Source organism: Schistocerca serialis, chromosome 5, assembly GCF_023864345.2.
Source record: "Schistocerca serialis cubense isolate TAMUIC-IGC-003099 chromosome 5, iqSchSeri2.2, whole genome shotgun sequence".
NCBI lineage: Eukaryota > Metazoa > Arthropoda > Insecta > Orthoptera > Acrididae > Schistocerca > Schistocerca serialis.
This window is the reverse complement of record NC_064642.1, coordinates 371,939,121-371,956,577: the sequence shown is the minus strand read 5'-3', so window position 1 is coordinate 371,956,577 and position 17,457 is coordinate 371,939,121. Positions and strand designations below refer to the sequence as shown.

Genomic DNA, 17,457 nt, shown 5'->3' with positions numbered 1-17,457 from the left:
TCGCTCATGCACTGAATGTAAACCACGTTCAAACTCACTTAAATCTTGGTAACCTGCCATTGTAGCAGCAGTAACCGATCTAGCAACTGTGCCATACACTTGTTGTCTCAGGCGTAACCAAATGCAGCTCTATATTCTGCCCATTTACATATCTGTGTCTGAATACGCATGCCTATACCAATTTCTTGGGCGCTTCAGTGTATTAGCCAATTTGTTTCAACCACCATCATGTGAAGAGCTTCGAATGTTCCTTGCTCTAACCATTTTACGAAGTGTTGTTCAGAAACCTGAACCGCAGATATACTGGATTCAGCAGCAAGCATATCAACTCCGTTTTTTAATAACATAATGTCTTACAAGAGGCTTTGCCAATCAAAAAGTATCTTCATTTTTCTGATAACAAAATCTGTGATGCTGCAAAACACCCAAAGGCTAAGCTGAAAAAAATTTGCCCAGTTTATCAACATCTTGAAACTAAATTCAAAACTTCTCATGTTCCTGAATGAGACATTACAGTGATGAAAGTCTACTTTTGTGTAAGTGCTGACTGGGTCCGGTACAGTATAGTCCAACGAAAAAACCAAGATTTGGAATAAAATTCTACATTCTGTGTGAATCTTAGCATATATGCGTGGCTCATGACTATAGACACAGCGAAAGGGGAAAAGATGGATGCAGAATTTGTAGATTTTCCAATGTCATCACAAGCTGTTTTGACACTTGTAAAACCACTCCTGAAGCAAGGTTTCTGTCTAATGACAGATACCTTTTACATATTCCCACTGTTAGCCGATTTCCTAACTCTGAAGTCCACAGGCATTTATGGAACAGTAACAATGACCCAGAAAGAGATGCCACAATTTCTCTGAAATAAAAAATTATGAAGGGGGGTGGGGTCTAGCATTGCATTGAAAAGACACGAAAGAAGTGGTGGTTCTTTCAACTATCCACTTTATGGATATGGTGGAGACTGAAAAAAGGTCATAGGAAATAATGAAGACAAAGCTCATGCTTGACGACAGCAACACCACAGGATAGGTGGATCAAGCCGATCGGAGAGTGGCATTGGATCCAATACTCAGAAAGCAAGGCAAGAAATATTATACGAAAATCTTTATCCGTTTGCTGGAAATTTCTGTGTGGAATTCTTTTATCTCGTACGGCAAAGGTGGGGGGAAAAAGAACTCCCAGCAATTTATGTTGACCCTCTTGGAAAAAAAAACAGTTGAGAAGTACAAAGGGAGCATCATTTCTCCTACACCAAGATGACCATGACAAACGACCTACCCTCTTCGGTAGACAAAGACATTTCCCAGAAGCCATCAAACCAATAGAAAAGAAGAGCAATCTGACATGAGTATGCACAGTTTGCTCCAAGAAGCAGGATACACGTGGGAAGTGTGTCTAGAGAGAAACACAATACTACTGCCCCAAGTGGTACGTCTCCATGTGCATCACACCATGCTTCGGAATCTACAATACAAAAACAGATTTCTGACATTGGTCTAGTGTGATATATAATGCTTATGTTATCTACATTCTGATACGTATCTTTAAATTTTCACCTTTGTAATAAACCATGTGTTGTAATTAGTATTTGTAGGAATTTGTGATGAGCCTGAGTTATCTGGGAATAATACCTTTTGTCCATTTCCACCTACAACACCCCTAGATTTTCAAGATAACCATAGGAACGAGTCACCAAAGGTATGTATTTTTAAAATAGTGTTAAATTACATTGGAAAAAAAAATAGGTAAGGTTTTGAAAGTTTTGTGGCAGGCATCTATGCTTGTAAAATGATACCCCTTTAGAGTTCTTTTTATTTTTAGAAATAAAGAAAGTCAAAGTCTAGTGAATGTGGAGGCTGGGATATTACTATAGTGTTGTTTTTCGTCAAAAATTCATGAACAATCAATGAAGTGTGAGAAGATGCATTACCGTGGTGCAAAATCCATGAATCGTTTCACGTGTTTCATACCCAAAACATCCAAAAAGATCTCGTGGTATAAGGCAATTGTTATGCCAACACCATCAGCAACTTATCTGATTGAGATTTGGCAACTGTTTTCACTTTTTCCATGTTTTAGACCGTTGTTGATGTGCTGGGATGTCCAGAATGATCGTCATCTTCAACATCTTCACAGACATCTAGGAATCATTTATATCACTCGTAAGTCCTAGTTTTATTGATAGCAGACTTACCAAAAACAATACTCAACATTTCTGAAACTTTGTTACATTTTATTCCATTTTTATAGCAATATTTACTGCAAATTCTCTGAACTATTTTTAAAAAACAATAATCATCACACGTAAGCATACACATGCAACCTTCTTGAGAACTGGCAACATACTATACATCCAATAGGCTATCAGTATACAGATACGTTTCAGACATGTTTACCAACACTATGAAAAACTGCATGAATTGGACAAATGCAACCTGTGAAATTATAAAATTCCAGATACTTTTTGAACACAACTCGTATGTATTGTCATGTAAATGTAAGAATGCCTAGGTGACTGAAGAGGCTCATACAAGATGCTCAGTTATCAACTTTACAGAATATTCTTATTGCACACTTCTCTAGAATAAACATTTTTTTCATTTTAGCTGGAATGCGCCATAACATTATGCCGTACGACATAACTGAGTGAAAGAAGGTAATGTATGCTAGCAGTTCTCTCTGCAGGTCGACACTGTGAGAGATGTTTCAGAGTGTAAAACAGGCAGAACTGAGCTTTCTGTCTACTAATTCACATATTGGTACCTCCTTAGTAGATTATGTATTTGGATACACAGGAGCTCAACACACAGAGCCTCATTCAGTGCATGTCCATTGATCTCAACTTCTGGACAAGTAACTTATTTATTTGGAATTGTATAATATGAGTTTTAATAAGATTAACAGTTAAGCTGTTGTCTGGGAACAACTTTTAAATCTGTTCCATTATTCCCAGGGCTGTCTCTGGTATGGATGTGTTTGGATCTTTTATCAATATGAGGTGTGATCAAAAATTAACAGGAATTTTATTTCAAGGGCTTTATACATTCAATTTTGAAAGATTAAAAAAATCTTGTTTGTACACATGTTCCTAATGTATGTTTGCATTTTCAGCTATTTTGTATACTTAATTTATTGTTGAAAGTCAAAAAAAATTTACATGTTCTAGAGTATTCGGCAAATTTGTACTTTCGAAAAATATGGACCAAAGAATTTGCATTAAATTTTGCATGAAAAATGGAATAAAGTGCAGCACCGCATTCGAAATGTTGACTGTGGCTTTTAGCATACCTACTATGAGTAAGACAAGAGTTTACGAGTGGTAAAAATGTTACAAAGAGCATTGAAAAGACACTGAAGCTGACAATTGCCCTTGATGCCCTAGACCAAGAAAATGGACAAATCACCATCAGAGAGGTTGCTGCTGCTGTCAGCATTTCCTTTGGCTCACGTCAAAAAATTTTTGGAAAGTTTGTTCTGAAATTATTCAATTTTGACCAAAAACAATGTCCCTTAAGAATTGCGGTATGTAGTCCACAATATCCAGAACTTAGAAAGAATGTTATAATAGGTGACAAAATGTGGGTATACGGGTGGGATATCAAAACCAAATCCCAATCGTGCCAATGGAAACTGCCTGAAGGGCCAAGACCACAAAAAAAATTTCAAGAATTTTGATCAGGTATGGAGGTTCTTCTCACTGTTTTCTTTGATTACCATGAAAGAGTGCATAATGAGTTCCTGCCTTATGGTTGTCAATAAAAAATACTACCTGGATGTTACCCACCATTTGCGTGAAGCAATCCAAAGAAAATAACCAAAACTGTGGTAAAACCACTCATGGAGATGGCTTCGTGATAATGCTCCCGTTCACATCTCTACGCTTGTTCATGATTTTTTGGGAATAAACAAAACAGTTACATTTCCTCAGCCACTATTCACTGGATTTGGCTCCATGAGACTTTTTTCTGTTCCTGAGGTAGAAGAGAACCATGAAAGGACATTGTCTTTCCACCACTGATGAGATACAAATGAAATCACTGAAGGAGCTGAACACCACAATGAAAAGTGAGTTCCAGAAGTGATTCCAAGATTGGAAAAAATGCTGACAAGTGTATTATATCTCAGAGAGATTACTTTGAAGGGAAAAAAGTTGATATTGATGATGAATAAATAAAGCTTCTTTAAGGAAAACAAAAATTCCTGTTACCTATTGATCTCACCTTGTAGACAATGATGTACAAAACATAAGGACAAAAGTAGCTTTCACACAATGTGTCACTGCCTAGTAACATAGCTCGATGAAATGTGGCTACACATGGAAAGAACTGCTACAGTAGTAGTACAGTAGGTAACAAAGAAACACGCAATGAGACGAACAGAAATAATACTTTTTTTTTTCTTCAGAGACAACAATTACACTGTAGTCACCGCAATTTATGATGGTCCATTGGACATGATGAAAGGAGGGTCATGGCTCTTAACAGGTGTATGATCACTATGGTCAGCAATGCTTGCTCTGCAATATGCGCTCCCATGCTAACTACAATGTTGGTAAGGAGTTCTTATGGAAGGGCTTTCCATTCCTCCACCAGCGCAATTGACAACTGCTGGATGGTACTTGCTGCATGTGGACATGCTGCAATACACATCCCACATATGCTCAGTGACATTTAAGTCAGGGGGACGAGCAGAAGCCAGTTCATTCACCAAATGTCTCCTTGTTCCGAGAGCTGCCCCACCTGCACTGTTTGATATGGTTGAACACTGTCACCTATAAAAATGAAGTCAGAGCCGAACGCACACTGAAAAAGCATACATGAGGAAACACTAAAGTGTCAAAATAATGATGACCAGTGAGTCTACAGTGTTTAAAGATTTGGAGGTCAGTACACTCATACAATAATAAGCCTCCCCACACACAACAAGACCAGAACCACCAAACAACCATGTTTGACAATGGTCCTGGGTACCTTACGTGTTTCTACATCTTGCCATATGAGGATACATCCACCATTATCGAACATGATTGTGTTGGTGGTCCAGACGTTATGGTGTGGGAAGGCAAGGTACACTCAACAGTGAACAACATTGTGACACTGTACTCCTTTCCCAGCTGCATCTTTTCCCCCAACTTAATCCAACGAACATAAGTGGAATGTGGGGAGGTATGTTACAACAAGTCAACATGCACTAACAACCATGCAGCACTTGTCAACCGTGCTAGTGGAGGAACAGAACAGCCTACTACAAGAACTGCTTACCAACCTTGTAGCCAGAATGGATGAACATTGCACAACACGTATTGAGCTACATTACTTGTCAGGGACACGTTTCTTTCTACATACCACCAGTGAGCAATAGTTTTTGAAGAGTCTTCCAATGTTCCCAGTAAATCATTTATGCAGACAAGTTTCCTTCTCAAAAAAATTTTGAGATCAAAGTAAAGAAGACTATAGGTGCATTATCAGAAGTCATCGGCCTATCTCCATTGTGGTGGAATGTTACTGCATACTTCAGTCTTCCAGGAAACCCCTTGACTCAATAACTGATTACATAGGTAACTCAGAAGTGTTGCTACCAAGCCAGCATAAGATTTTAGTGCTTTGGCTGAGATACCATCAGGGCCACAAGAGTTGCTACTTTTTAGTGAACTAATGATTTTTGTGATCTCCCTAACAGATTAGTTGGCAAAACTCTTTTGGTGATGGAGTATGTGTAAGCTATATAAGAAATAAGTTGACTGGATCTCCTTCAGATGGCAGATTTTTTTGTCCCCATGTTTTCAGCTACAGTTAAGGAAGAATTCATTTATTTTCATTTATGTCTAAAGAAATCCACAGCTTGTGGTCTCGCGATAGCTTTCTCGCTTCCCAAGCATGGGGTCCCGGATTTGATCCCCAGTCAGGTCAGGGATTTTCACCTGCCCAAAAATGACTGGGTGGTGGTGTGTCGAAATGACTGGGTGTTGTGTCACCATCATCATCATTACAGTTGGAGGAAGGCAATGGCAAAGCACCGCCATTAGGACCTTGCCTAGGTGCATGTCTCCTGCATTGTTCCCCTATGCTCTGTCAAGATGCATGGGACTTCATTTCCATTTCCATTTCCATTTCAGTTTCCATGTATAAAGAAACAGGTATTGGTGAAGATCTTTCAGCTGAACTAAATTTATGAAATTTATTCGCAATTTCAGAATCTTAGGTATGATGGTATTACCCATTAGTGACACATGAAAGCGTGTGATAGACCGGGGCTCGAACCTAGATTTTTCACTTGCTCGGATAACCAAATTAATTGAGGCAAATCTGCTGGATTCTAGTCACGGTGTGGCACAAACTTTCGTGTGTCACCAATAGGTAATATGTTCATACCTAATGCAGCTAATGTGAGAAAGATTCCGCAATTGCAAATAAATTTCATGTCATTTGTCTCACTGCTGCTGCTATCTGGGAGATCAATATCATTTGTTTTCCTGGGTTTAATTGTTTCATGCCTTATAATGCTCCAAACTGTCCTTGCCTTGTTTTTGGAACTTTCAATTTTTTTGTGTGGTGTATGGTTTTTGCCTTTTTTGATCATATACTTAACCATTCTTCGTGCTGCTTGCAGTGCATTTTTAGATCTTGATTAGAGCAACTCCGTTTCCATTTAATAAAACTCTTTTTCATGGTACAAGATAATCTGAACCTAGATATTAGCCAGCCTTTCCCTTGGCATCCACTGAAAATGTCTCCGACTTCTCATAAAGGAAAATGGAATTCATAAATTAAGAATATTTTTAGGAAAGAAACTTCTTGTCTGCTATGTGCCCTTTGGTAACTTCTTCCCCCTTCTCATCCTGTAAATTCTCTCTGCTTAATTTAACTGAGTCAGCATTTCCAAGTCTGTGAAATTTCCTTTTCCTCTCTTAGTTGAACCAGAGTGATGGAAATGTTTTATAGCTGTCATTTATCCATAATGGGCAGCTAAACCATTTATTATGGAACTCACATCTATTTCATTAACACTTTGGCGACCAAGCCAGAGCACAAGTCGTTTAAGTGACTGCACCTGAGTATATCTTGGGCCAATGTTCACGATGTACGAACCATCTCTTGCTCAAAAACTGGGCAAATTAGATAGGAGAACTAAGTATGGACATCTCGCCATCCAACCTTTGACAAGTGCAGCCCCCCAATGTCAATTTCTAGAATAACTTTAAAGCAGCATTAGCAAACTTAACAGTTGTTATCAAGACTTGACAGAGACACTGTGCACCTGCTTTGTTACGAAATTTGTGCATTTATTTGTTACGATTTTCTTGTTTGCTGTAATCCTGCTACGTTGAGTGAGAAAGATATTTTGGGAGCTTTAGAGGAAGAATTCAGTGATTTTAGATCATACAGAGAAATATCTGAGTGGGAAGAGTATGCAGAAAATTCATATTCAAGTAAACTACAGTCTGATACAATGTTTCCATTGCTAATAGTGTTGCTATAATTATAATTTAGTTCTGTTTTATTTATCTTCATCTCATCTTTTTTTATATATGTATCTCATGAAAAAGCAGCATTCAATGCAGGTTTTCAAGATTTGTTCGGAGAAGACAAAACAATCTACTGGCAAAGCAAGCACGAAATACACAAGCTGGAACAGTTCCAAATGTAACATACCTCTCTGTATGCATGAATGCTTCAGACTTTTTCATACAAAAGCCAAGTATTCGTGAAATTGCTCAAGAATGCATCTCCCAATTATTTTTTGGAAGGATAATTATATTCTGTTCTCATTCTTGTAAAATTTGTAATCTATCACAGAACTAAATGAAATATTAAAAATAAACCTCGAAGCTTGGGCTTTTTTGTGTCATCTTTTAAGATATATCAAACACAAATGTGCCAGTAATAATTTAAATAGTGCCACAACTGGCTGGTTTTCTGGACACAAAAATTTTTCGAAGTGGCTGGACCTCAAAGTTTTGAAGATATGGATTTAAAAATAAATTAGCAATTGCTTTAACACAATGTCCTCCTTGCAGTGGTCAAACCAAAGACAGACATCAGTAATTCTGGATGCCCTCAATCAGAACTATACGAGATGAAAACTATAATGAAATCTCCGTATACAATCACTTCCCAGTTATTTCTACAGTCTTATTGGTATCACCTTCAATTGTTTAAAACATTTATGATTATTGCCTACAAACTCAGAACTGTGACCTTATATGTTACCTAGTCTATTACCAAAGTACAGCACTTTTACAGTTGTTCAATTGGCCTAGGACTTTATTCCTCTTTTGTGGATATAACCATTCCCCCTTTCCTCATATTACACTTACATTAATGTGATACTAATTTGTGTCCCTCTAGTTTGATCTGTTCAATTCCTGGAATTTCCAAATGATGTTTCATCATGTAAGGTACATCTGTAGGAAATACCTTTAGATTTCTCAGTGTCTTGCACTGATAAGAGATGCCTGTTCTTATTAAACAAGTTTCTTACGTTTTGATGGAGAAGTCAAAATGTATTTTCACGGTTAACCTTTTTTCTGTCCAAACTACCAGTTTTTGTTTCTTCATTTACTTTTGCATACGTTTCTATAGTTACTGGACAGCTCTATCTTTTGGCACCATTTATCCTAGAAAATTCCTAGTGATAATATTGGAAATCACAAGGATTGAACATACATTGGTTTGGTTTCATTGAATGCTTCTGGGAATTAGTCATACAAGTAACCTCTTACCAGAAACATTCAAATGAAAACGACATCATGTGAGGCTCGAATGTGTAAGATGTGATACATCACTGATTTCCATCTGTGATCACTGATCTGCTGGGCAACATACATTGCTCTGAATTTAGAGGTCCAACACAAGTCATCCAGAGTTTGTCATACTGCTCAAAGAGTGACACAACCTTTACTTTTGTGCAAGGAGCATTTCCAGTGATGTGCCTGGCTTCATACCCAATTGCTTATTTGAGGTTATGGTTCACATGGTTCATCGCACCGACAATTACAACTGCATTATCTTTCAAGAAGTTTCCCAGAGAACCTAAATCATAGGTGACACCACTGCATCCTGTACTTTGCCTAAAAATACTACCTACCTGATATTCATTACCAAACAAGTTCTGTGCTAGTTCTAACATTCCCCTCCCATAACCACTGCTTAAAAGAAGAACCTCCTTGGTCTTTTTAACCCTCTTGACAGGAAAATTCCGCAATAAAGATAATGAAAAATTAATGGTTTTTTGAGAAATTATGCAAAATTGGCAATTTTCACAATACAACACAAAATTTGTAATATTATCTTATAAAAATGTAATAAATCTGAGGATAGTAGTTTACTAATATTCAAAACTGATAGATAGTTCCTGAATGTTAAAACTGCATTTTGACTTTCAATCTCCTAAAGTTAGAGTTTCATGTGCACTCTTCCAATAATAGTTCAGTTCCTGGATAACGAACTTTGAAATGATGACAAACAGAACACCCAACCTGGCAAAAACCACCCAATTAATTTGACAAAAAATGTCTCCAATTTTGGCAAAAAATGCCAAATTTGCCAAAGAACACCCGATTTGGCTAAAATAGTGAATTTGGCAAAAGAACACCATACTTGGCAAAAAACAATACCGTGTTTGGAAAAGAAAATTGCACTGAATTTGGAAAGAAACACCAAGTCAGCAAAATCAACAACAGCGAATTTGGAAAAAAAAAAAAAAAAAAAAAAAAGAAATGGCACCAACCTTACAACCAAATTTGTACAAAATTATCACATATGGAAAAAATTGTGAAACACCAAGTTCAACAATAACACAGAATTTATCAAAGCAACACTGAATCTGGCAAGAAATAATGCCATGTGTGTCAAAAAAAGTATGGTTACAACCAATTTGGCACAATCAACTAACTTGCCTAAAAGTAATGTCAATTTTGGCAAAAAGTAACAGCAATTTCAGCAAAAAATGACACTGATCTTATCAAATAATAGCAAGGATTTTGGCCACGAAACAAGATTATTATTTTTTTTTCCATCCTGAACTATGACTAACATTAGCTTGCACTTTTTTACTGTCTTTTCAGAGCATACCTAAATTCCTCAGATTGTTTGAATACTTTCTGTCTGCAGTGCAGTGAAGCTGTTTTGAGACTGATGCTAGCAGACTTCCACAATATCTTGAACCTATTGCTCAATACAGTAGGTTTGACCACAGTCCAGTCATCTACACTATTACTAACTTTACTGCTGCCAAGTACAGTTCTGAATTGTTCTAATTCTGCCCATGCTATAGCCATATCAACTTAGAGTTTTAAGAGCAGCTGGAATTTTCTCATAATCATGGAGCAATAGACATAACTACTACAGTGCCAAAGGCTCGTCACACATCTAATCCAAGCTGGTTGCTTTGCTGCATCCAACATGAATAATCATTGGTAGTCTGCACACTGCCGATCTTTTCCACTAATCTGCAGCAGTTTTCACACTTGTCAATTGTGACAATAACATTTTTGCATACATAATTATTTACCAGTACCTGCCCAATGAAATATTGAGATTACTTGGCTTTTTACAGTTTTATTTGATAAAAATGACTAACTAATGATACTGGTATATAATTTAATCAAGAAATTTGTGTACGAGATATACAAACAATACCTATTTAGCTGTATGTTACATTACTAAATATTTCATAAAATGGATACTGTTTCTCGTAAGTGATTTCACTGCCACTACAGCAAAGACTGAGATCAGGTTAAGTTGTGTTCATTACACAAGTATACAGTAAACAAACTTTTTAGTAAAATATAGTAATGCAATTTGTTATTTTTATTTTCTAAATTTACAAAAAGTTTGGTATTCGTCTCTATAAATAGAGCTTTAAGAATACTGACTACTGTTTACAATACTACAGCAAGTACTTCGATATTTCTACACAAGCACTAAAACTAAACTTTTTATTCACTACCACAACTATAGCAGCTTGTTAATCACTGAAATATCCAAATTTAATGGCACTTTCAAGTCTTACAATAGAGATCCCCAGCAGTGGAACTGACTTTTTCAAACTATCTATATGGCAATATAGGTTAAGATCCCAGGTATCACATCCTGCAACCATTCACCATGGCGGAGCCTCATTTGCAAGTAATCGAAGAAAAAACATTTTGGAATTTTGCTTGATGCTCTACAGATTTTAAAAAGTTGTTTTTTTTACTAACTGGCTGTGTACTGTAATGGTTACAGTACAAGCCTCATATGCAGATTATTGTGGGTTCGAATCTCATTAGGTGCTTTGAAAGTTTTACATTTTTAAATCTTTATTGAAATGACTTTGATCATTATTTTTGTTCAATGAATGGGTTTCAATGTAACTTTTTTTGCTTGTGGCGACATCGTGCAGTTACATAGCATTGTATTGTGCATGTTTAGGAACAATTACTCTGTTAAACATTTTGCACCAGCCATCAGAGGTGTTGTGTTTTATATATGTATGTTTTGTTTTTGTTATTCTTTGAATATGCTTTTTTATTGTTGGTTCGTGCATGACTACAAGATAATGCTGATGTTTTTGTTTCTTGCTTGTTATTTTCAACTGCAAGCTCAGAACGATCGAACAAGCCATGTAATCTTTGCCGTCTCCTGTGATTGTGATTAATAAAGCCACATTAATATTGTTCAAAGGAGTTCTTGTGTAGTGTTGTTCTGTCAATTAAGTACACATATGTTCAAATGACAGTCTGCCCAGCTAGTACCAACATCTATGTAACATCACTTTCAATCACCATTTTAACTTTTCTAACTGCTCTTATTTCCCCCCCCCCCACCCCGCCCCCCATCATTCTTCTTTCAGTTAGAAACTCTGTGCATGTGAATTTAAATATACAATTATTTTTATTAATTTATCATAATACTTAAAAATTTGAAAATGTCGATCTATCAGGGTGGAGGGGTGGGGGGGGGGGGGGGGAGAGGGAGAGGGGACGAAATAATCTGTTTACATGTGCAATGATTTCAAAATATGATTTTTGTTGCATGATGTACAATTTCTTGGATGGTAATAGTCATTTACACATTTAAATCACAAATTTTTATTGCACTATGGACAACATAGGTGAAAATTTAAATGAAAGAAGGGATTATAAATAAAATTAAATTAAAGCAAAATGATAAATAGTTATAATGAATAACAAATACAATAAACTGGGCAAAAATATAGGATGATGAAACAAAAGAAATTAAATCAATGTTAATGCATGGAAATAATTAAAATCACATGCTCAAAGATTCCAAGTGGTAAAAGAATTACAGGAAAAAAATGAGAGCAACTGAAAAAGTTGATATGGTGATTAAAATGGCACGACAAAGGAACAGAAATAGATAAATTACTTATAAACCTATTAACTGAATTAAAAAAGTGACCAAAGTTGTTTTGACAAGGACATAAAAACAAAAAATTTCAAAGCAGCTAATGAGATTGAAACACCCATAACCACTTGCATACGAGGCTTGTACTATAATCATTATGTTACAAAACAAGTCTGATTTAATTAACTTATTTAAAGCTGTACAGCACCACATAAAATTTCAAATTTTGTTTGTAGATTGTCAGCAAACAAGGGCTCACCAGGGTGAATGGTTGCAAGTTGTGATACTTGGGACATTAACCTACAGTACCTTATAGATAGTTTCAAAAAGTCGATTCTACCGCTTGGGGCATCTCTTTGTTAGAAATGTTCACAGAGTCAGTGAAACGCTGTAGTTTCTTCCCGCGTAACTCTAAAACATTCAATTTGATGATTGTGGAAGCTCAACACTAATTCAACATCAACAGTTTGCAGTAAAGCAAATATAAACAACTACGCCACAGTATGCATAACAGTTCTATGTTTTACGAGCTGTGTATGCATCGATACAAAAATCAATGTTATCTCTATCTGGCAACACTGGATTCATCTGGCAGCAGCAGTGCACTGATGCATCAAATGTGAGTTGCGGGGATTCACAAGCTAGCTAACAATGTCTCCCTCCCGTCCCACCATCACAAACCCAGAACACTGTCTAGGATATGATGCATCATTGCAGGCTACGATGCTAGTTAGCTCGAACTGAGAGAGATTTGTGGTATCAGTAACAGTACAATTTCTGTTAGGAGCTAGTTTCTTAAAGGAAGAAATAAAAGGTATTCATATGATGCAGGCTATGAATCTAAAGTAACAGCATATGCAGAAGAACATGGAAACAAAGCAGCTGAGTGGCATTTTGGCCCTCCACCAACAGAGAAAGCCATTCACGATTGGTGGACTAGTAAAGAAGAACTGAAGAAAATGAGGAAGACTAAGCATGCAAATAAGAGTACTGAATGCAAAATGGTCAAAACTATAAGATGACATATTGAAATGGATTCAAGGACACCAGCAAAATTTCACTGAAATTAATACAAATATGATTCAAATACATGCTCTTAACCTATTGCTACAGTGGAACTTAACAGACTTTAAGGGTGGTGTTTGTTGGTGCTACTGGTTTATGAAGTGTCATATACTTAGTATGCGAACCAAAACCAAAATATCTCAGAAAATGCCACAAGAGTATGATGAGAAAATATTATCTTTCCATCGCTTTATTATTAAACATCAAAATAAAACCAATAGGGAGTCGACACAAATAGCAAATATGGGTGAAACTCCTCTGATATTTGATGTGCCGAGTAACTGAAGTATAACTAGAAAAACAAGCGGACTTGGAAAAATGCACTACACTGTTGTCCTTTCATGCTGTGCTGGAGGTACTACAGCCAATGATCATTTTCAAGCACAAAACAATGCCAAAACTTTCCGAAATACTGCCAGCAGGTGTTTTTCACATACATGACAAGGCTTGAATGGACAAAACCGATATGAAATTATGGATGAACAGAATGTGGAAGAGAAGGAAAGGTGCTTTCTTGAATAAGAGGTCTCTCCTTGTGCTAGATCAATTTAGTAGCCATCTGAAAAATTCTGTAAAAGAGAAGTTGAGACAGGGAAATACAGGGCTTGCTGTTACTCCTGGAGGACTTCTCAGTGGCAACCTCTTGGATATCAATAAATAACCCATTTGAAGTGTATATGAGTGAGGAATGGAAAAAATGGATGACAAATGAAACCCAAAATGAATTCACACAGAAGGGAGCTTTACAATGACCTACAATCAAACAAGTGTCTCAGTGGATAAAACAGTCATGGTCTAGAGTGAGACAAGACATTATTGATAAATCTTTCAAGAAGTGAGGCACAAGTAACGCTCCCGAAGGCAGTGAAAACTATCTCATATATGAAGAGGACAATGATGATGAAGAGGAAGAAGAAAAAGAAGAAGGAGAACAACAAAGTTCAGATGATGATTTTTACACATTTTAAAGGTCAATTCTGTTTTATAAACAAATAATTTGTTCAGTCTGGCTTTACAGTCTAATAATAAAGATGGTAAAGGTTTTGTTTTGAAAAAAATTGCATCTTATAGCCCGTAGCGTTTACAGTCTGTAAAATATGGTAAATGAATGATTAGATGGATTATGTATTGCACTGTAATTAATGGACTGAAGAGAAATAACTGTTCCAGAATTTCTTGAGAGGTCACTTAAGAAATTACTTCTGTTTTTGTAAGTAGAGAAAAATAAAGATGTTTTGCCGAATGAAGAAAGAAGGGGATTTAGTTATTTATAAAGAGTTAGTGCAGTAACATAGAACTTAATTTACACAGAAATAATAGTCTGATAACAGCAAATAGTGGATATTTTTTGTTACCTTCAAGTCTTCCTTATATTCATCTTCGAATTTCCGGCCCCATATGGAATTTCCTCCCTTCCCTGTCTGTGTAGGATCTCCAGTCTGAACAATGAAGCCTTTAATGTTCCGATGAAATAAACAGCCATTGTAATAATCACTTGCACACAGTGCTAAGAAGTTCTGAAAACAGAAGATAAATATAACACATTTTGTAAAAATTTTGAAAAACAGTTAACATAACAATTTCATTTGTGGTATCAAGCAGTCACTGTATATTCTTTGAACTGTGAACTCTGGCAATTTTTCAACTCATTCCTGTTATTTCACCCATTTCATTCATTTCCTACTCTATATAGTGTGGTAGAAACTCTCGTTCTGGAATTACTGTTTGAAACTTTTGTTCATGTTTAAGTTTGATATCACTGGTTAAGTAGAAGTTACTGCCTAAAGAAATTTATGAAAGTATTATTGACACAGCAATAAAAGTTCTGGGAGAATTACAGGGTTGTCACCAGGCACACAATAAAGAATGAGAACTTGCTAGATTTTGGAAAAATCCTTTTAATGACACACACACACACACGTCCATCTACATTGTGCCGACTAAATACACAATGCCAGAACTTCAGTACAGCAGGCAGACCGGGGAGAGAGTTTGTGTTCTGTGAGGTGAGCAGAGAGAGAAAGAGGTGAGCAGCTTGGAGGGAAGCAGCTGGTGTGAGGAATAGTAATGCAGGCGGCTGAGACAGCAGTTGTATGAATAAGAATGCAACATGTGGGCACTAGAGGTGGTGAGCTGTGCAACACACAATGACATCAATGTCACTAGACACTGAGCACAAGCTCATATCAAGTGAAGGATGGGGAAGGAAATTGGCCGGCATGGATTGGGAAGTGTGACAGGATAGAGGAGGAGGAGATTGTTGGGTAGGAGTGTGTGCAGTGGCTTTGCACAGATTTAGGCCAAGAGTATTACAGGAGAAAAGGCTGTAATCCTATTGCAAGGATAACTGCCACCTGCGTAGTTCAGGAAAGCTGAAGCTTGGGGGAACAATCCAGATAGCACACATAGTGAAGCAGCCGTTGAACTGGAGCATATTATGCTCGTAGCATGTTCCGCCACTGGGTCGTCAACTCTTTCCTTGGTCTGTTTGGTCGTGGCCATTCGTTACGGCGAACAGCTGGTTGTTGGTCATGCTTACATAAAATCCTGTGAAGAAACTGCAGCAGAGCTGGTATGTGACATGGTTGCTTTCACAGGTGCACTATCTCTGATGGGACAGAACGAGCCTGTAACAGGACTGCAGTATTATCTGGTGGATGGGTCAATCTGGCAGATCTTGCATATGGGTCTTCCACAGGAATAGGACCGCTGTGGCAAAATGTCGAGAGTGGCATAAGGATGGACCAGGATGCTGAGCATGTTGGAATGGCAGCAGAGTAGCACTTTAGGAGAGGTGGAAGGGCTCTAGTAGGAAATTCCTCATTTCTGGGCATGATGACAGATAGTCAAAGACCTGGTGAAGGTCAAGGTTCAGTTGCTCCAGAGCAGGGGCACCACCTTGCAGCTGGTTCTTGGAAATGGTGAGATGATAAGAAGTGGATGAGAATATGACATAGGAAATCTGTTTGTGGACTAGGTCTTAGGAATAGTGCCTGTCTGTGAAGGCCTTTGTGAAACCTTCAGCATATTGGGCAAGTGACTTCTTGTTATTGCACAAACACCATATGTGGTGGCCAGGCCAAATGGGAGTGATTTTTGGTGTGGAAAGGGTGATAGCGGTCAAAATACATGTACTGTTTGTAGTTTGTGGGTTTTATATGGACAGAGGTATGGATAGAACCATCAGGGATGGAGATCAACACCCAGGAAGGTGACATGTGGGGTTGAGGAGGACCAGGTGAAGCAAATGCAGAGAATGTGTTGAGGTTGTAGAGGAATGACAGGGCTTCTTCGCCTGGGCCCAGATCACAAAGATATCATCAATGAGTATGAACCAGATAAGGGGTTTGGGAGACTAGGAAGGTTTCCTCTAGATGGCCCATAAACATGTTGACATATGATGGTGCCATACAAGTGCTCCAGCTGTGCTACAGATTTGTGTATATCTTCCCCTCAAAGGAGCAGCAGTTATAAGGGAGGATATAATTGGTAAGGTGTGTAAGTAATGAAGTAGGAAATTTGGAGTCAAAATGATGGTGGGAGAGGTAGTGTTTGTTAGAGGTAAGGCCACAGTCATTAGAGATGTTGATGTACAGAGAGGTGGCACCAACAGTTGGCATCCATAAGGCAATGGGGTGGAAATGGTCAAGAGGTGGTGAAGGAAGTGGTTTGTATCTTTGATATGGGAGGCTAGGCTACACGCAATTAGTTGGAAGTGTTGGGTTGACAAGAGAAGGTATTCTTTCAGTGGAAGCACAGTAACTAGCTACAATGAGGTGTCTACAAATGCTGCATTTATTAATTTTTTAAAGCAAGTAGAAGGTGGGTGTGTAGAGGATCACTGGGGTGAGGAGGTTATGGATTCATGGGAGAGATTCTGGGATGGGCATATGGACCTGAACAGGGATTAGACTTCTGGTATGGGATTACTATGGCTGGGCTTGTAGGGTGACATGTCAGATAATTGGTGGAAGCTTTCTGTCTTGTAGTCACTGCAGTTCATCACAATAGTTTACAAACAGGATTATTTAAT

The 17,457-nt window shown here is 37.5% G+C and overlaps 1 protein-coding gene across 2 annotated transcripts in view; it reads right to left on the bottom strand.

Annotated features, from left to right (window-relative positions):
* LOC126480702 (peptidyl-prolyl cis-trans isomerase-like 3) overlaps positions 1–17,457 on the bottom strand; it is a 52,154-nt gene that overhangs the window by 17,908 nt on the left and 16,789 nt on the right. For both annotated transcript variants that reach the window (XM_050103948.1, XM_050103947.1), the window contains exon 3: positions 14,780–14,941. In XM_050103948.1, coding sequence (XP_049959905.1) covers positions 14,780–14,941 — 162 coding nt within the window. The remainder of the gene's footprint in view (positions 1–14,779; positions 14,942–17,457) is intronic.